At 49.2% G+C, this 20,945-nt stretch overlaps 1 protein-coding gene across 1 annotated transcript in view; it reads left to right on the top strand.

Moving 5' to 3' along the window:
• Positions 1-20,945, top strand: part of LOC139226189 (protein HEATR9-like) — a 120,909-nt gene that overhangs the window by 93,162 nt on the left and 6,802 nt on the right. Inside the window, exon 12 of the mRNA XM_070856821.1 lies at positions 5,992-6,043. Within this exon, the coding sequence (XP_070712922.1) occupies positions 5,992-6,043 (52 nt within the window). The remainder of the gene's footprint in view (positions 1-5,991; positions 6,044-20,945) is intronic.

The raw sequence follows: 20,945 nt of genomic DNA on the forward strand, positions 1-20,945 counted from the left end.
GTGTCCCCCGATAATGCTGAAGGTTAAATTAAATGGACTCCCGGTATCAATGGAGCTGGACACAGGTGTGAGCCAGTCCATTATGAGCAAATGGACTTTCGATAAATTGTGGTGCAGCAAGGCCTCAAGGCCAGACTTTACTCCATTTCGCACGAAACTGAGAACTTACACAAAGGAACTGATTCCCGTTACCGGCAGTGCTACTGTAAAGGTCTCCTACGATGGAGCGGTGCACAAGCTACCACTCTGGGTGGTACCGGGCGATGGTCCCACGCTGCTCGGCAGGAGCTGGCTGGGAAAGATACGCTGGACCTGTGACAACGTCCGAGCGCTCTCATCCGCTGACGACACTTCGTGTGCCCAGGTCTTAAACAAGTTCCCTTTGCTGTTCGAACCGGGCATCGGAAAGTTTCAAGGAGCAAAAGTGCATCTCCACCTAATTCCGGGGGCGAGACCCATCCATCACAAGGCGAGAGCAGTACCGTACATGATGAGAGAGAGGGTGGAGATCGAGCCGGACCGGCTGCAACGAGAGGGCATCATTTCGCCGATCGAATTAAACGAGTGGGCCAGTCCGATTGTTCCAGTCCTCAAGGGAGACGGCACCGTCAGAATCCGTGGTGATTACAAAGTAACGATCAATCGTTTCTCCCTGAAGGATCAATACCCACTATCAAAGGCTGACGACCTTTTTGCAACTCTGGCGGGAGGAACTACGTTCACGAAGCTGGATTTTACCTCGGCCTGCATGACGCAGGAGCTGGAGGAATCATCGAAGGGCCTCACCTGCATCAACACGCACAAAGGTCTCATTTCCAACTGATGCCCGTTTGCGATTCGATCAGCCGCGGCGATATTCCAGAGAAACATGGAAAGATTACTGAAGTCAGACCCGCGCATGGTGGTCTTCCAGGACGACATCTTGGTCACAGGTCGGGACACAGTCGAGCATCTGCAGAACCTGGAGGAGGTTCTTAGTCGACTCAACCGCGTGGGGCTCAAAATAAAACGCTCGAAGTGCGTTTTCCTGGCGCCTGAAGTGGAGTTCCTGGGGAGGAGAATCGTGGCAGACGGCATCAGGCCCACCGATTCGAAGACGGAGGCAATCGAGAACGCACCGAGACCACAGAACGTGACGGAGCTGCGGTCGTTTCTAGGACTCCTGAACTACTTTGGTAACTTCTTACCGGGTCTCAGTACACTGTTAGAACCACTGCACGCCTTACTGCATAAAGGAGACGAATGGGTATAGGGTAAAAGCCAAGAAAATGCCTTTGTAAAAGCAAGAAAATTCTAATGCTCAAACAAATTGCTTGTGTTGTATGATCCATGTAAGCGTTTGGTACTAGCATGTGATGCGTTGTCATACGGCGTCGGGTGTGTATTGCAACAAGGTAATGATTTGGGGAAATTACAACCGGTTGCTTATGCATCCAGGAGTCTGTCTAAGGCTGAGAGGGCCTACAGCATGATTGAAAAAGAAGCGTTAGCGTGTGTTTATGGGGTAAAGAAAATGCATCAATATGTGTTTGGGCTCAAATTTGAATTGGAAACTGACCATAAGTCACTGATATCCATTTTTTCCGCAAGGGGATGAATACGAATGCATCGACCCGCATCCAGAGATGGGCGCTCACATTGTCCGCATACAACTACACCATCCACCATAGACCAGGCACAGAAAACTGTGCTGATGCTCTCAGTAGGCTGCCATTGCCCACCATGGTGGTGGAAATGGCATGGCCCGCAGATTTAGTCATGGTTATGGAAGCATTCGAGAGTGAGCAATCACCCATCACAGCCCGACAGATTAGAACCTGGACGAGCCAGGACCCTTTACTGTCCCTAGTAAAAAATTGTGTCCTTCACGGGAGCTGGTCCAGTGTCCCAGTGGAAATGCAGGAAGAGGTCAAGTCGTACCAGCGGCGCAAAGGTGAACTGTCTATACAGACAAGCTGCCTTCTATGGTGTAATCGGGTAGTGGTCGCCAAGAAGAGCAGGGACACTTTCATCAGTGACCTCCACAGTACCCACCCAGGCATCGTAATGATGAAAGTGATAGCCACGTGTGGTGGCCCGGTATCGATGCGGACTTAGAGTCCTGCGTGCACAAATGTAACACATGCTCGCAGTTAAGCAATGCACCCAGGGAGGCGCCACTAAGTTTATGGTCTTGGCCCTCCAAACCGTGGTCCAGGGTCCATGTCGACTATGCAGGCCCGTTTTGGGGTAAAATGTTCCTTGTGGTTTTAGATGCATACTCCAAATGGATTGAATGTGAGATCATGTCGGCAAGCACGTCCGCTGCCACCACTGAAAGCCTGCGGGCCATGTTTGCCATGCACGTACTGCCTGATGTCCTTGTGAGCGACAACGGGCCATGTTTCACCAGTGCCGAGTTCAAAGAGTTCATGACCCGTAATGGGATCAAGCATGTTAGATCTGCCTAGTTCAAACCAGAATCCAATGGTCAGGCAGAGAGAGCAGTGCAAACTATCAAGCAGGGCTTGAAGAGGGTAACTGAAGGCTCACTGCAGACTCGCCTATCCCGAGTCCTGCTTAGCTACAGCACGAGACCCCACTCACTCACTGGGGTCCCACCTGCTGAACTGCTCATGAAAAGGGAACTTAAGACAGGGCTCTCGTTCGTTCACCGTGATCTACATGAACAAGTAGAGAGCAGGTGGCTTCAACAAAGTACATATCATGATAGCGCAAATGTGTCACGTAAAATTGAAATCAATGATCCTGTATTTGTGTTGAACTATGGACAAGGTCCCAAGTGGCTTCCCGGCACTGTCGTGGCCAAAGAGGGGAGCAGGGTGTTTCGGGTCAAACTTTCAAATGGACTCATTCACCGGAAACACTTGGAGCAAATCAAACTCAGATTCACGGACTATCCTGAGCAACACACCTTGGACCCTACCTTCTTTGACCTCCCCAACATACACACCAGTGGCAACCGACACCACGGTTGGCCACGAAGCAGAGCCCATCATCCACAGCAGCCCAGCAGGACACACCACACCAGGTAGCCCAGCAAGACCAGCTGCATAGCAGCCCAGCGAGGGCCCAACAAAGGATTCACCAAAACCAGCATTTGCACCGAGACAATCAACCAGGGAAAGAAAGGCCCCAGATCGACTCACCTTGTAAATAGTTACACTGTTGACCTTGGGGGGGGGGGGGGTGTGGGGGGGAGTGTTGTTATATATGTAAACCTGTATATACCTTTTGTAGCCACCAGCGGGCTCATCTCCTGGAGTCCCAAGGGATCCCACAAACCCTTGGGAGCACAGGGACTTAAGGAGGCCTCACAGGCTGGAGAGGCACTCTGGAGACCTGCAATAAAAGACTAAGGTCATATTTTACTTTGAGCTCACAGTGTCCAGTCAGACTCTTTATTCATCCATAACAGTTAGGATCTGGAATTCACTGCTGGAAAGGTGGAGACAGACTCAATTGTGATTTTCATAAAGGAATTAGATAAGTACCTGAAGGAAAAGAATTTGCCTGGCTACGGGGAAACGGCGGGGAGTGGAACTAGCTGAAGTGCTCTTGCAGAGAGCTGGTAGGGGCTCGATGGGCCCAATGGCCTCCTGTGCTGTAACTATTCTATGGTTCTCTGCGTTTATGAACAAGTGAGTCGGCCGGATCATCAAAGAACCCTTTCCGACCGTTCCTACAGATCTTTCAGTGTGAGGAGTGAAAAAACAGAGATTCTCGTCTCTGTGGGACATGGAGCGCAATGTCCTGGTCTGCCATCACATCTCCTCATATATCACCCTCTGCTGCAATAGCTTAGCCATATAGGCAGCATTAAGCAGATAATCATCATCATCATCATAGGCAGTCCCTCGGAATCGAGGAAGACTTGCTTCCACTCCTGAAGTGAGTTCTTAGGTGGCTGAACAGTCCAATACGAGAACCACAGTCCCTGTCACAGGTGGGACAGACAGTGGTTGAGGGAAGGGGTGGGTGGGACAGGTTTGCCGCACGCTCTTTGCGCTGCCTGCGCTTGGTTTCTGCATGCTCTTGGCGATGAGACTCGAGGTGCTCAGCGCCCTCCCGGATGCACTTCCTCCACTTAGGGCCGACTTTGGCCAGGGACTCCCAGGTGTCGGTGGGGATGTTGCACTCTATCAGGGAGGCTTTGAGGGTGTCCTTGTAACGTTTCCGCTGCCCACCTTTGGCTCATTTGCCGTGAAGGAGATCCGCGTAGAGCGCCTGCTTTGGGAGTCTCGTGTCTGGCATGCGAATTATGTGGCCTGCCCAGCGGAGCAGATCGAGTGTGGTCAGTGCTTCAATGTTGGGGATGTTGGCCTGGACGAGGACGCTGATGTTGGTGCGCCTGTCCTCCCAGGAGATTTGTAGGATCTTGCGGAGACATCGTTGGTGGTATTTCTCCAGCGACTTGAGGTGTCTACTGTACATGGTCCATGTCTCTGAGCCATACAGGAGGGCGGGTATTACTACAGCCCTGTAGACCATGAGTTTGGTGGCAGTTTTGAGGGCCTGGTCTTCAAACACTCTTTTCCTCAGACGTTCGAAGGCTGCACTGACGCACTGGAGGCAGTGTTGGATCTCGTCGTCCATGTCTGCTCTTGTTGATAGGAGGCTCCCGAGGTTTGGGAAATGGTCCACATTGTCCAGATAATAAGAGGATGACGAAAGATCTTTTGACCAATCCCAACCCCCTCAGTACCCCAACTCTCCCATCACAGCTCATCCCTCTATACCCTAATTCTTCAATCATAATCCATCCCCCCAGTACTACAACAACAACTTGTATTTACATAGTGCCTTTAATGTAGCGAAACATCCCAAAGCACTTCACAGGAGTATTATGAGCTAAAAATTTGATACAGAGCTGCATAAGTAGAAATGAGCACAGGTGACCAAAAGCTTGGTCAAAGAAGTAGGTTTTAAGGAGGGTCTTGAAAAAGGAAAGAGAGGTAGAGAGGTGGAGAGGCTGAGGCAGGGAGTTCCAGAGCTTGGGGCCCAGGCAACAGAAGGCATGGCCACCGATGGTTGAGCGATTATAATCAGGGATGCTCAAGAGGGCAGAATTAGAGGCGTGCAGACATCTCGGGGAATTGTGAGGCTGGAGGAGATTACCGAGATAGAGAGGGACGAGGCCATGGGGGGATTTTAAAATAAGGATGGGAATTTTAAAATCGAGGTGTTGCTTAACTGGGAGCCAATGTAGGTCAGCGAGCACAGGGGGTGATGGGTGAGTGGGACTTGGTGCGAGTTAGGACACGGGCAGCCGGGTTTTGGATCACCTCTAGTTTTCGTAGGATAGAATGTAGGATGCCAGCCAGGAGTGCGTTGGAATAGTCGAGTCTAGAGGTAACATCCCTCAAGTACCCTAACTCTCCAATCACAGCCCATCCCCCCAGTACCCTAACTCTCCAATCACAGCCCATCCCCCCAGTACCCTAACTCTCCAATCACAGCCCATCCCCCCAGTACCCTAACTCTCCCATCACAGCCCATCCCCCCAGTACCCTAACTCTCCAATCACAGCCCATCCCCCCAGTACCCTAACTCTCCAATCACAGCCCATCCCCCCAGTACCCTAACTCTCCAATCACGCCCATCCCCCCAGTACCCTAACTCTCCCATCACAGCCCATCCCCCAGTACCCTAACTCTCCCATCACAGCCCATCCCCCCGTACCCTAACTCTCCCATCACAGCCCATCCCCCCAGTACCCTAACTCTCCCATCACAGCCCATCCCCCCAGTACCTGAACTCTCCCATCACAGCCTATCCCTCAATATAACAACTCTCCAATTTAGGTCGTAAATGCTGGCCCGCAAGTGTCACTCACGTCCCTAGAATGATAACAAAAACAAGGTTTTTTTGCAGTGCGGTTTTGGATGATGAGAATTACTGGATCTCACATCCCGTAACACCTTACCAAAAACAGCCAGCAACCGTCCATTCCTTTCCAGCACAATGATATGTTCCATTTCTGTTTAATAGACAACTGGCAGGCAACGATGAAGAGCTCAGAAGCAGGGCAGTCATCTCACTGGTGAGACAACATCTCTTCAGTACCTTTTCAGACTGATTGTTTTTGTTAGAATTTTATGCCAGTGAAGGTGAGATGTTACTGCTGGGACTCTCACACCCAGTATCAGCAGGAAGCACTCACAGCTCAGACACAGCATGTGTTAGATACAGAGTAAAGCTCCCTCTACACTGTCCCATCAAACACTCCCAGGGCAGATACAGCACGGGGTTAGATACAGAGTAAAGCTCCCTCTACACTGAGCCATCAAACACTCCCAGGGAAGGTATAGCACGGGTTAGATACAGAGTAAAGCTCCCTCTACACTGCCCTATCTAACACTCCCAGGGCAGGTACAGCATGGGTTAGATACAGAGTAAAGCTCCCTCTACACTGTCCCATTAAACACTCCCAGGGCAGGTATAGCATGGGTTAGATACAGAGTAAAACTCCCTCTACACTGTCCTATCACACACTCCCAGGGCAGGTACAGCACAGGTTAGATACAGAGCTAAGCTCCCTCTACACTGTCCCACCAAACACTCCCAGGCCAGGTACAGCATGGGTTAGATACAACAACAACAACAACTTGTAGTGATGCATATTTATATATATAGCGCCTTTAACGTAATGAAACGGCCCAAGGCGTGGTCTCAAGGGTATTTTGAGATGTAAAAAATTTACACCGAGCCGCATAAGGAGAAATTAGCGCAGGTGACCAAAAGCTTGGTCAAAGAGGTAGGTTTTAAGGAGCGTCTTGAAGGAGGAAAGAGAGGTAGAGAGGCGGAGAGATTTAGGGAGGGAGTTCCAGAGCTTGGGGCTCAGGCAACAGAAGGCATGGCCACCGATGGTTGAGCAATTATAATCAGGGATGCACAGGAGGGCAGAATTAGAATGAGTGCAGACATCTCGGGAGTTGTGGGGCTGGAGGAGATTACAGAGATAGGGAGGGGCCATGGAGGGATTTAAAAATAAGGATGAGAATTTTGAAATCGAGGTGTTGCTTAACTGGAAGCCAATGTAGGTTAGCAAGCACAGGGGATCATGGGTGAGTGGGACTTGGTGCGAGTTAGGACACAGGCAGCCGAGTTTTGGATCACCTCCAGTTTACGTAGGGTAGAATATGGGAGGCCAGGAGTGCGTTGGAAAAGTTAAGTCTAGAGATAACATAGAAAATAGAAACATAGAAAATAGGTGCAGGAGTAGGCCATTCGGCCCTTCTAGCCTGCACCGCCATTCAATGAGTTCATGGCTGAACATTCAACTTCAGTACCCCATTCCTGCTTTATCGCCATACCCCTTGATCCCCCTAGCCTCACCAACGAACTCCCGACGCCTCTCGCGGCCTTTATAGGCCTCCGACCCAGGACTCACGCCTCACCAACGAACTCCCGACGCCTCTCGCGGCCTTTTATAGGCCTCCGACCCCGGACTCACACCTCACCAACGAACTCCCGACGCCTCTAGCGGCCTTTTATAGGCCTCCGACCCCGGACTCACGCCTCACCAACGAACTCCCGACGCCTCTCGCGGCCTTTTATAGGCCTCCGACCCCGGACTCATAACAAAGAAATGCAAATGAGTACTGTAGACAATGAGTAAGTGTAACCTTAGCTCCTTTATTCAGACTCCAGAGTGTTGGTACAGCGAGGGAGACCTGCTTATATACAGTACTCCAAGGGATGCTGGGATCCCTTGGGACTCCAACAGGTAAGCCCGCTGGTAGCGATATTATACAGGTTGCCTGGGGTTGCATACATAACAACCACCACTTCTCTCGACCCTTCCACGGTCTCCAAATGGTCAGACTGCTTGTCCGACATCCAGTTCTGGATCAGCAGAAATTTTCTTCAATTGAATATTGGGAACACCGAAGCCATTGTTTTCGGTCCTCGCCACAAACTCCATTCCCCAGCCACTGACTCCATCCCTCTCCCCAACTCCTGTCTGAGGCTGAACCAGACTGTTCGCAACCTCGGTGTCATATTTGACCCTGAAATTAGTTTTCGATCACCTATCCGCAGCATAACTAAGACCGCCCATTTCCACCTCCGTAACATCGCTCATCTCCGCACTTGCCTCAGCTGATCCGCTGCTGAAGCCCACATCCATGCCTATAAAAGGCCGCGAGAGGCGTCGGGAGTTCGTTGGTGAGGCGTGAGTCCGGGGTCGGAGGCCTATAAAAGGCCGCGCGAGGCGTCGGGAGTTCGTTGGTGAGGCGTACTTGTGCAGCTGCAGCGGGGAGAGAAGGCAAAAAAGAAGTAGAAAGAAACAGAAAGGTGATGTCACAGCCTAGGGGGTAAGTGATTGGCTGGTGATTGGTGAGTAGTTTTTCTTTTTCTTTTTATATTAGTCAGTAACTTTTAACATTGTTGTTGCCAATTTAAGTGTATCTAAGGGTTAAGTCATGGCAGGAGAGCTCGGTCGGGTGTTATGCTCCTCCTGTACCATGTGGGAACTCAGGGACACTTCCGGTGTCCCTGGCGACTACGTGTGCGGGAAGTGTATCCGCCTCGAGCTCCTGACGGTCCGCGTTGCGGAATTGGAACTGAGGGTGGATTCACTCTGGAGCATCCACGATGCTGAGAATGACGTGAGTATCACGTGTAGTGAGTTGGTCTTACCGCAAGAGAAGGGTCCACAGCCAGATAGGGAATGGAAGACCAGCAGGAAGAGTAGTGCAAGGAAGGTAGTGCAGGGGTCCCCTGTGGTCATCCCCCTGCAAAACAGATACACCGCTTTGAGTACTGTTGGGGGGGATGACTCATCAGGGGAGGGCAGCAGCAGCCAAGTTCATGGCACCGTGGCTGGCTCTGTTGCACAGGAGGGCAGGAAAAAGAGTGGGAGCGCAATAGTGATAGGGGATTCAATGGTGAGGGGAATAGATAGGCGTTTCTGCGGCCACAACTGAGACTCCAGGATGGTATGTTGCCTCCCTGGTACAAGGGTCAAGGATGTCTCGGAGCGGGTGCAAGACATTCTGAAATGGGAGGGAGAACAGCCAGTTGTCGTGGTGCACATTGGTACCAACGACATAGGTAAAAAAAGGGATGAGGTCCTACGAAACGAATTTAAGGAGCTAGGAGCTAAATTAAAAAGTAGGACCTCAAAAGTAGTAATCTCAGGATTGCTACCAGTGCCACGTGCTAGTCAGAGTAGGAATCGCAGGATAGCGCAGATGAATACGTGGCTTGAGCAGTGGTGCAGCAGGGAGGGATTCAAATTCCTGGGGCATTGGAACTGGTTCTGGGGGAGGTGGGACCAGTACAAACCGGACGGTCTGCACCTGGCCAGGACTGGAACCAATGTCCTAGGGGGAGTGTTTGCTAGTGCTGTTGGGGAGGAGTTAAACTAATATGGCAGGGGGATGGGAACCAATGCAGGGAGACAGAGGGAGACAAAAAGGAGGCAAAAGCAAAAGACAGAAAGGAGATGAGGAAAAGTGGAGGGCAGAGAAACCCAAGGCAAAGAACAAAAAGGGCCACTGTACAGCAAAATTCTAAAAGGACAAAGGGTGTTAAAAAAACAAGCATGAAGGCTTTGTGTCTTAATGCAAGGAGTATCCGCAATAAGGTGGATGAATTAACTGTGCAAATAGATGTTAACAAATATGATGTGATTGGGATTACGGAGACGGGGCTCCAGGATGATCAGGGCTGGGAACTCAACATCCAGGGGTATTCAACATTCAGGAAGGATAGAATAAAAGGAAAAGGAGGTGGGGTAGCATTGCTGGTTAAAGAGGAGATTAATGCAATAGTTAGGAACGACATTAGCTTGGATGATGTGGAATCTATATGGGTAGAGCTGCAGAACACCAAAGGGCAAAAAACATTAGTGGGAGTTGTGTACAGACCTCCAAACAGTAGTAGTGATGTTGGGGAGGGCATCAAACAGGAAATTAGGGGTGCATGCAATAAAGGTGCAGCAGTTATAATGGGTGACTTTAATATGCACATAGATTGGGCTAGCCAAACTGGAAGCAATACGGTGGAGGAGGATTTCCTGGAGTGCATAAGGGATGGTTTTCTAGACCAATATGTCGAGGAACCAACTAGGGGGGAGGCCATCTTAGACTGGGTGTTGTGTAATGAGAGAGGATTAATTAGCAATCTCATTGTGCGAGGCCCTTTGGGGAAGAGTGACCATAATATGGTGGAATTCTGCATTAGGATGGAGAATGAAACAGTTAATTCAGAGACCATGGTCCAGAACTTAAAGAAGGGTAACTTTGAAGGTATGAGGCGTGAATTGGCTAGGATAGATTGGCGAATGATACTTAAGGGGTTGACTGTGGATGGGCAATGGCAGACATTTAGAGACCGCATGGATGAATTACAACAATTGTACATTCCTGTCTGGTGTAAAAATAAAAAAGGGAAGGTGGCTCAACCGTGGCTATCTAGGGAAATCAGGGATAGTATTAAAGCCAAGGAAGTGGCATACAAATTGGCCAAAAATAGCAGCGAACCCGGGGACTGGGAGAAATTTAGAACTCAGCAGAGGAGGACAAAGGGTTTGATTAGGGCAGGGAAAATGGAGTACGAGAAGAAGCTTGCAGGGAACATTAAGGCGGATTGCAAAAGTTTCTATATGTATGTAAAGAGAAAAATGTTAGTAAAGACAAACGTAGGTCCCCTGCAGTCAGAATCAGGGGACGTCATAACGGGGAACAAAGAAATGGCAGACCAATTGAACAAGTACTTTGGTTCGGTATTCACTAAGGAGCACACAAACAACCTTACGGATATAAAAGGGGTCAGAGGGTCTCGTAAGGAGGAGGAACTGAGGGAAATCTTTATTAGTCGGGAAATTGTGTTTGGGAAATTGATGGGATTGAAGGCCAATAAATCCCCAGGGCCTGATGGACTGCATCCCAGAGTACTTAAGGAGGTGGCCTTGGAAATAGCGGATGGATTGACAATCATTTTCCAACATTCCATTGACTCTGGATCAGTTCCTATCGAGTGGAGGGTAGCCAATGTAACCTCACTTTTTAAAAAAGGAGGGAGAGAGAAAACAGGGAATTATAGACCGGTCAGCCTGACCTCAGTAGTGGGTAAAATGATGGAATCAATTATTAAGGATGTCATAGCAGCGCATTTGGAAAATGGTGACATGATAGGTCCAAGTCAGCATGGATTTGTGAAAGGGAAATCATGCTTGACAAATCTTCTGGAATTTTTTGAGGATGTTTCCAGTAAAGTGGACAAAGGAGAACCAGTTGATGTGGTATATTTGGACTTTCAGAAGGCTTTCGACAAGGTCCCACACAAGAGATTAATGTGCAAAGTTAAAGCACATGGGATTGGGGGTAGTGTGCTGACGTGGATTGAGAACTGGTTGTCAGACAGGAAGCAAAGAGTAGGAGTAAATGGGTACTTTTCAGAATGGCAGGCAGTGACTAGTGGGGTACCGCAAGATTCTGTGCTGGGGCCCCAGCTGTTTACATTGTACATTAATGATTTAGACGAGGGGATTAAATGTAGTATCTCCAAATTTGCGGATGACACTAAGTTGGGTGGCAGTGTGAGCTGCGAGGAGGATGCTATGAGGCTGCAGAGTGACTTGGATAGGTTAGGTGAGTGGGCAAATGCATGGCAGATGAAGTATAATGTGGATAAATGTGAGGTTATCCACTTTGGTGGTAAAAACAGAGAGACAGACTATTATCTGAATGGTGACAGATTAGGAAAAGGGAAGGTGCAACGAGACCTGGGTGTCATGGTACATCAGTCATTGAAGGTTGGCATGCAGGTACAGAAGGCGGTTAAGAAAGCAAATGGCATGTTGGAATTTGAGTACAGGGGCAGGGAGGTGTTGCTACAGTTGTACAGGGCCTTGGTGAGGCCACACCTGGAGTATTGTGTACAGTTTTGGTCTCCTAACTTGAGGAAGGATATTCTTGCTATTGAGGGAGTGCAGCGAAGATTCACCAGACTGATTCCCGGGATGGTGGGACTGACCTATCAAGAAAGACTGGATCAACTGGGCTTATATTCACTGGAGTTCAGAAGAATGAGAGGGGACTTCATAGAAACGTTTAAAATTCTGACAGGTTTAGACAGGTTAGATGCAGGAAGAATGTTCCCAATGTTGGGGAAGTCCAGAACCAGGGGTCACAGTCTGAGGATAAGGGGTAAGCCATTTAGGACCGAGATGAGGAGAAACTTCTTCAGCCAGAGAGTGGTGAATCTGTGGAATTCTCTACCACAGAAAGTAGTTGAGGCCAATTCACTAAATATATTCAAAAGGGAGTTAGATGAAGTCCTTACTATTCGAGGGATCAAGGGGTATGGCGAGAAAGCAGGAAGGGGGTACTGAAGTTTCATGTTCAGCCATGAACTCATTGAATGGTGGTGCAGGCTAGAAGGGCTGAATGGCCTGCTCCTGCACCTATTTTCTATGTTTCTATGTTTCTATGAGCATAACAGTCGTGAGGTGGAGCTGGGTGTCGTCAGCGTACATGTGGAAACTGACACTGTGTTTCCGGATGATGTCGCCGAGGGGCAACATGTAGATGAGAAATAGGAGGGGCCAAGGATAGATCCTTGGGGGACACCAGAGGTAACGATGCGGGGGCGGGAAGAGAAGCCGTTGCAGGTGATTCTCTGGCTACGATTAGATCGATAAGAATGGAACCAGGCGAGTGCAGTCCCTCCCAGCTGGACGATGGTGGAGAGGCGTTGGAGGAGGATGGAGTGGTCAACTGTGTCAAAGGCTGCAGACCAGTCCAGAAGGACGAGGAGAGATACTTTACCACTGCATTGTCACACAGGATGTCATTTGTGACTTTGATGAGAGCCGTTTCGGTACTGTGGCAGGGGCGGAAACGGATTGGAGGGATTCAAACATGGAATTGCGGGAAAGATGGGCACGGATCTGGGAGCGACAACACGTTCAAGGACTTTGGAGAGGAAAGGGAGGTTGGAGATGGGGCGGTAGTTTGCAAGGACGGAGGGGTCGAGGGTGGGTTTTTGAGGAGAGGGTGATGACGGCAGATTTGAGGGAGAGGGGGACAGTACCTGAGGAGAGAGAACCGTTAACAATGTCGGCTAACATGGGAGCCAGGAAAGGAAGTTGGGTGGTCAGCAGTTTGGTGGGAATAGGGTCAAGGGAGCAGGAAGTGGGTCTCAAGGACAGGATGAGCTCGGAAAGGTCAAGAGAGGAGATCGGAGAGAAACTGGAGAAAGATGTGAGGTCAGGGCTGGGGCCGGGGGGATCCTTAGAGGAAGTTTGGACCAGTGGGCTTGGGGAAGGGAGGGAAGAGACAGAGGCAGCTGAACGGATGGTCTCAATCTTAGAGACAAAGAAGTTCATGATCTCCTCACACATATTGTCGGAGGTGAGGGTGGAGACTGGGGAGAGGGATTTAAAAAGATGGTTAGTAGTGAAGATTAGAAGCCAGGGTTTATCTTTACATTCCAGAATGATTCTGGAATAGTGAGCGATTTTGGCAGACGAGAGCAGGACTCGATAATGCTGTATGTGGTCCAGCCAGATCTGGCGGAGAATGGCTCAACCAGTTGTCCGCCATATCCGTTCAAGTCTGCGTTCCTTGGACAAGAGATCTGTTTTGTATGTATAATATAAGTATATACCCTGTACACTCAATGTACAGTTACATAAGACCACTGAATGTATCCTCACCCTGTATACACTATACCTGTACCACCAGAGGGTGCAACTGGTGGAGACCTAGGGGTCACCTGCACACTGCAGGTAACCAGGTATAAAAGGGAGCTCACCTTACTGTACCCTCATTCAGGAGCTGCAATAAATGGACTAAGGTCACAACAGTTCAATTACAATACCTTGCCTCGTGGAGTAATTACTAGAGTGCTTACAGGCACTATAACTGGCGACGAGATTACGAATTTCCACGCAAAAAATGGCTAACCTTTGCAACTTTCAACAATTCGCCAATGGAGAAGATTGCGATGCCTTTGTGGAAAGGCTCGAACACTATTTCATCGTGAACGACCTGGCTGGAGACACAATGACCTCGCTGGCTGATAAACGCCGAGCCATCCTGCTCAGCAGTTGTGGGCCCACCGTTCATGGCCTTGTCAGGGACGTGCTAGCCCCAGAGAAGATGACAACCAAAATGTATGTGGAGCTCATAACGATGATACAGGATAGCTCAAGCCTAAAGAGAGCATCCTCACAGCCAGACACCGGTTCTACACACACCAGTGGCCTGAAGGCCAAGAAATCACAAGACCTGAGACGATTGGCTGCAACGTGTGATTTTGGCGACCACTTCACCAAAGCACTGAGGGACATCTTTTTTATTGGAATCGGCCACGAGGGCCTCCTCCACAAGCTGCTCTCTGAGGACACCACAGTCACCCTGCAGAAGGCAATTAATGGCAGTGCTGCTACAAAGACCACACTTGCAAAGGCTGTAACGCGAAAGGCCATCTCCAGCGAATGTGCAAGAGAAATTTACTCACCGAGTCGCTGAAGAGTTGGCCGATCACCCGGGCTCCAGCTCTGATGAAGAGGAAGAGAGAGTCCAGGAGGCAGCTCAGCCCCATGAAGAGGTGTACGGAGTGTTTACCTGCTCCACTGAGAGTTCTCCGTTGAAAATAGAAGTTGAAATCAACGGTGTTCCAGTCTCGATGGAAGTCGACACAGGGGGCGAGCCAATCGCTGATGTATCAGATGGCCTTTGAGAAACTCTGGGACAATCCCACCAAACGTCCTAAGATGCTCCCGATCCAGGTGAAGCTGCTCACTTACACAAACGACACCATCCCAGTTGTTGGCAGCGTGGATGTCCAGGTGTCTAACGGCTGCGCGATGCACAAGCTACCTTTGTGGATTGTTGCTGGTGATGGTCCAACGCTGCTGGGAAAAAGGTGGATGAAACAAATCCAAATCTGTTGGAGTTGTGAAAGCCTCCAGGCCCCGGCGATCGACGTCCTATGCGGCCCCAAATTTGGATCCACCACAGCACCTGAAAATCCAACCGTCCACCTCGACTGCACAGCGACGACACAGACAACCCAGAGCAATTAAAGGGACAATTCCATTCTTTGTACAGCGATGCCAGTAATACACATGGAAAAAATGTCATTGACAAATGTGAATATGTAAAGACAACCAATAATGTCAAGTCGGGTGATTGCGGTCGGAGCCAATGTATCATGACTGTAAATGAAGAAATGATGTGCCCAGCGGCAGCGGGAGGTGGCGGCAGTTGGAGAGGCGGGAGTTCGGGGTGTTGGTGAGGCCTATAAAGGCCCAGCAGCAGCGGGAGGTGGTGGCAGAGGAGAGGCGGGAGTTCGGGGTGTTGGTGAGGCCTATAAAGGCCCAGCAGCAGCGGGAGGTGGTGGCAGAGGAGAGGCGGGAGTTCGGGGTGTTGGTGAGGCCTATAAAGGCCCAGCAGCAGCGGGAGGTGGTGGCAGAGGAGAGGCGGGAGTTCGGGGTGTTGGTGAGGCCTATAAAGGCCCAGCTTGTGCAGCTGCAGCAGGGAGAGAAGGCAAAAAAGAAGTAGAAAGAAATCGAAAGGTGACATCGCAGCTAAGGAGGTAAGTGATTGGCTGGTGATTGGTGAGTAGTTTTTCTTTTTCTTTTCTATATCAGTAAGTAACATTTAGCATTGTTGTTGCCAAATTAAGTTAATCTAAGGGTTAAGTCATGGCAGGACAGTTCGGACACGTGTTATGCTCCTCCTGTACTATGTGGGAAGTCAGGGACGCTTCCGATGTCCCTGGTGACTACGTGTGCGGGAAGTGCATCCGCCTCCAGCTCCTGACGTGAATAGCACGTTTAGCGAGTTGGTCTCACCGCAGGTAAAGGGTACACAGCCAGATAGTAAATGGGTGACCAACAGGAAGAGCAGTGCAAGGAAAGTAGTGCAGGGGTCCCCTGCGGTCATCCCCCTGCAAAATAGATACACTGCTTTGGGTACTGTTGAGGGGGATGACTCATCAGGGGAGGACAGCAGCAGCGAAGTTCATGGCACCGTGGGTGGCTCTGCTGCACAAGAGGGCAGGAAAAAGAGTGGAAGAGTTATAGTGATAGGGGATTCGATTGTAAGGGGAATAGATAGGCGTTTCTGCGGCCGCAACCGAGACTCCAGGATGGTATGTTGCCTCCCTGGTGCAAGGGTCAAGGATGTTTCGGAGCGGGTGCAGGACATTCTGAAAATGGAGGGTGAATAGCCAGTTGTCGTGGTGCATATAGGTACCAACGATATAGGTAAAAAATGGGATGAGGTCCTACGAGACGAATTGAGGGAGCTAGGAGCTAAATTAAAAAGTAGGATCTCAAAAGTAGTAATCTCAGGATTGCTACCAGTGCCACGTGCTAGTCAGAGTAGGATTCGCAGGATAGCCCAGAGGAATACATGGCTTGAGGAGTGATGCAAAAGGGAGAGATTCAAATTCCTGGGACATTGGAACCGGTTCTGGGGGAGGTGGGACCAGTACAAACCAGACGGTCTGCACCTGGGAAGGACCGGAACCAATGTCCTAGGGGGAGTGCTTGCTAATGTTGTTGGGGAGGAGTTAAACTAATATGGCAGGGTGATGGGAACCTATGCAGGGAAATAAAAGGGAAATAAAATGGAGGCAGAAGCAAAAGATACAAAGGAGAATAGTAAAAGTGGAGGGCACATTACAGCAAAATTCTAAACGGGCAAAGTGTGTTAAACACAAGCCTGAAGGCTCTGTGCCTTAATGCGAGGAGTATTCGGAATAAGGTGGACGAATTAACTGCGCAGATAGCAGTTAACAGATATGATGTTATTGGTATCATGGAGACATGGCTCCAGGGTAACCAAGGCTGGGAACTCAACATCCAGGGGTATTCAATATTTAGGAAGGATAAGCAGAGAGGAAAAGGAGGCGGGGTGGCGTTGCTGGTTAAAGAGGAAATTAATGCAACAGTAAGGAGGGACATTAGCCTGAATGATGTGGAATCGGTATGGGTGGAGCTGCGGAATACCAAAGGGCAGAAAACGCTAGTGGGAGTTGTGTACAGACCACCAAACAGTAGTAGTGAGGTTAAGGACAGCATCAAACAAGAAATAAGGGATGTGTGCAATAAAGGTACAGCAGTTATCATGGGCGACTTTAATCTACATATTGATTGGGCTAACCAAACTGGTAGCAATGCGGTGGAGGAGGATTTCCTGGAGTGTATTAGGGATAGTTTTCTAGACCAATATGTTGAGGAACCAACTAGAGAGCTGGCCATTCTAGACTGGGTGATGTGTAACAAGAAGGGACTAATTAGCAAATTTATTGTGCGAGGCCCCTTGGGGAAGAATGACCATAATATGGTAGAATTCTTTATTAAGATGGAGAGTGACACAGTTAATTCGGAAACTAGGGTCCTGAACTTAAGGAAAGGTAACTTCGACGGTATGAGGTGTGAATTGGCGAGAATAGACTGACAAAGGATACTTAAAGGGTTGACGGTGGATAGGCAATGGCAAACATTTAAAGATCACATGGATGGACTTCAGCAATTGTACATCCCTGTCTGGAGTAAAATTAAAACGGGGAAGGTGGCTCAACCGTGGCTAACAAGGGAAATTAAGGATAGTGTTAAAAGCAAAGAAGAGGTATATAAATTGGCTAGAAAAAGCAACAAACCTAAGAACGAGGAGAAATTTAGAGTTCAACAGAGGAGGACTAAGGGTTTAATTAAGAGGGGGAAAATAGAGTACGAGAGGAAGCTTGCAGGGAACATAAAAACTGACTGCAAAAGCTTCTATAAATATGTGAAGAGAAAAAGATTAGTGAAGACAAATGTAGGTCCCTTGCAGTCAGATTCAGGTGAATTTATAATGGGGAACAAAGAAATGGCAGACCAATTGAACAAATACTTTGGTTCTGTCTTCACGAAGGAAGACACAAATAACCTTCCGAATGTACTAGGGGACAGTGGGTCTAATGAGAAGGAGGAACTGAAGGATATCCTTATTAGGCGGGAAATTGTATTAGGGAAATTGATGGGATTGAAGGCCGATAAATCCCTGGGGCCTGATAGTCTGCATCCCAGAGTACTTAAGGAAGTGGCCCGAAAAAAAGTGGATGCATCGGTAATCATTTTCGAACAGTCTATTGACTCTGGATCAGTTCCTATGGACTGGAGGGTAGCTAATGTAACACCACTTTTTAAAAAAGGAGGGAGAGAGAAAATGGGTAATTATAGACCGGGAAGCCTGACATCAGTAGTGGGGAAAATGTTGGAATCAATCATTAAGGATGAAATAGCAGCGCATTTGGAAAGCAGTGACATGATCGGTCCAAGTGAGCATGGGTTTATGAAGGGAAATCATGCTTGACAAATCTTCTGGAATTTTTTGAGGATGTAACTAGCAGAGTGGACAAGGGAGAACCAGTGGATGTGGTGTATTTGGACTTTCAAAAGGCTTTTGACAAGGTCGCGCACAAGAGATTGGTGTGCAAAATCAAAGCGCATGGTATTGGGGGTAACATACTGACATGGATAGAGAACTGGTTGGCAGACAGAAAACAGAGAGTCGGGATAAACGGGTCCTTTTCAGAATGGCAGGCAGTGACTAGTGGAGTGCCGCAGGGCTCAGTGCTGGGACCCCAGCTCTTTACAATATACATTAACGATTTGAATGAAGGAATTGCGTGTAATATCTCCAAGTTTGCAGATGACACTAAACTGGGTGCCGGTGTGAGCTGTGAGGGGGATGCTAAGAGGCTGCAGGGTGACTTGGACAGGTTAGGTGAGTGGGCAAATGTATGGCAGATGCAGTATAATGTGGATAAATGTGAGGTTATCCATTTTGGGGGCAAAAACATGAAGGCAGAATATTATCTGAATGGTGGCAGATTAGGAAAAGGGGAGGTGCAACGAGACCTGGGTGTCATGGTTCATCAGTAATTGAAGTTTGGCATGCAGGTACAGCAGGCGGTGAAGGCGGCAAATGGTATGTTGGCCTTCATAGCTAGGGGATTTGAGTATAGGAGCAGGGAGGTCTTACTGCAGTTGTACAGGGCCTTAGTGAGGCCTCACCTGGAATATTGTGTTCAGTTTTGATCTCCTAATCTGAGGAAGGGCGTTCTTGCTATTGAGAGAGTGCAGCGAAGGTTCACCAGACTAATTCCAGGGATGGCTGGACTGTCATATGAGGAGAGACTGGATCAACTGGGCCTTTATTCACGGGAGTTTAGAAGGATGAGAGGGGATCTCATAGAAATGTATAAGATTCTGACGGGACTGGACAGGTTAGATGCGAGAAGAATGTTCCCGATGTTGGGGAAGTCCAGAACGAGGGGACATAGACTTAGGATAAGGGGTAAGCCATTTAGGACTGAGATGAGGAGAAACGTCTTCACTCAGAGAGTTGTTAACCTGTGGAATTCCCTGCCGCAGAGAGTTGTTGATGCCAGTTCATTGGATATATTCAAGAGGGAGTTAGATATGGCCCTTATGGCTAAAGGATCAAGGGGAATGGAGAGAAAGCAAGAAAGGGGTACTGAGGGAATGATCAGCCATGATCTTATTGAATGGCAGTGCAGGCTCGAAGGGCCAAATGGCCTACTCCTTCACCTATTTTCTATGTTTCTATGTTTCTATGTCGGGTTCTACATGTACGCCAACAACACCAAGGGCAACCTCCCGTTGGAAGCACCCAGGTCCAGCGGGCTACCCGATCATGGCCTCCGGGACCAATATGATGCCCCAGGGAGCGTGGCCACACACAGTGGGAGCATACCCACTGCAGGGTCAGTGATCAGCGGACGGCAAAGGCACCACTATGGGCACCCTGCCCCAGATCGGCCCTACCTCTCTGGCCACCAGTAAGAGGTTAGCACCCTCCAGCTCTCCCAGCGGGACCTGGGATGACCAGGCTCCCACTACCGCTGAAGGGCAACAGGGAGACACTGAAGCACTCAAAGGAGAACAGGGAGGCCACACACTCCTGTGGCTCTGCCCTACACTAGGCAATGGCAAAAGCCCTGAGACTCAGCCAGGTGAGCGACCCGAGCCCACCCAGCTGGCAGGGGACGCAGCGCTGCCATCAGACAACCTGGACACAGTCCCGTTACTCTGGAACAAGTGTCCTCACCCACCTGTACCTACACCCCAGGGGCAAGACTGTGATACCACGTATGTACCTTACCTGTAAAATGTACTTGTTCCACTACTGCTAAACCCAAACAGTGATGTAACCAATCCTATTTTTTTTCTCTGTACATGTATGCATGTGCAGGTGTTGAGCCACACACATGGTCTATGTATGGGGGGTGGGAAATGGATGTGTGTAGCCATGGACACACATGGATCACATCCAGAACCCACTCAACCCCCACAGCAACCTTCAACCGTCCACTGCTGACCATTTCCCAATGTTGTGGCAATAAGAACTTGGGGCTCTACAGGGAGAGAGCCAAGCCAAAGCACAGACAAGATGCAAGGGCTTTGGGCACTCAAGTCTAGGGCCACAGCATACAGTGCAAAGGCCAGTGGCACAAGACTGAGGGGGGAGTGGTGTTGTGTATTTATATACCCTGTACACTCAATGTACAGTTACTTAAGACCAATGAATGTATCTTCACACAGTTTACATTATGCCTGTACCACAAGAGGGTGCAACTGGTGGAGACCTAAGGGTCACCTGTACACTGCAGGTAACCAGGTATAAAAGGGAGCTCACCATACTTACCCTTACTCAGGAGCTGCAATAAATGGACTAAGGTCACAACAGTTCAAGTACAATACCTTACCTCGTGGAGTCATTATTAGAGTGCTTATAGATACAATAGGAGCAAAGATCATGGTTGTACCAAGGGGAATGGCCAGGGTGAGTGAGTGTAATTGTTTTAACAGGGACTAGGTGGTGGTGAGGGTGTGGTTGAGCAGATCGGTAGCTGCAGAAATGTCATGGTGAATGGAGGGCCGAAAGGCGGACAGTTGGGAGTTCATAGTG

This window comes from Pristiophorus japonicus, chromosome 16 (genome assembly GCF_044704955.1).
Source record: "Pristiophorus japonicus isolate sPriJap1 chromosome 16, sPriJap1.hap1, whole genome shotgun sequence".
NCBI classification, from domain to species: Eukaryota; Metazoa; Chordata; class Chondrichthyes; family Pristiophoridae; genus Pristiophorus; species Pristiophorus japonicus.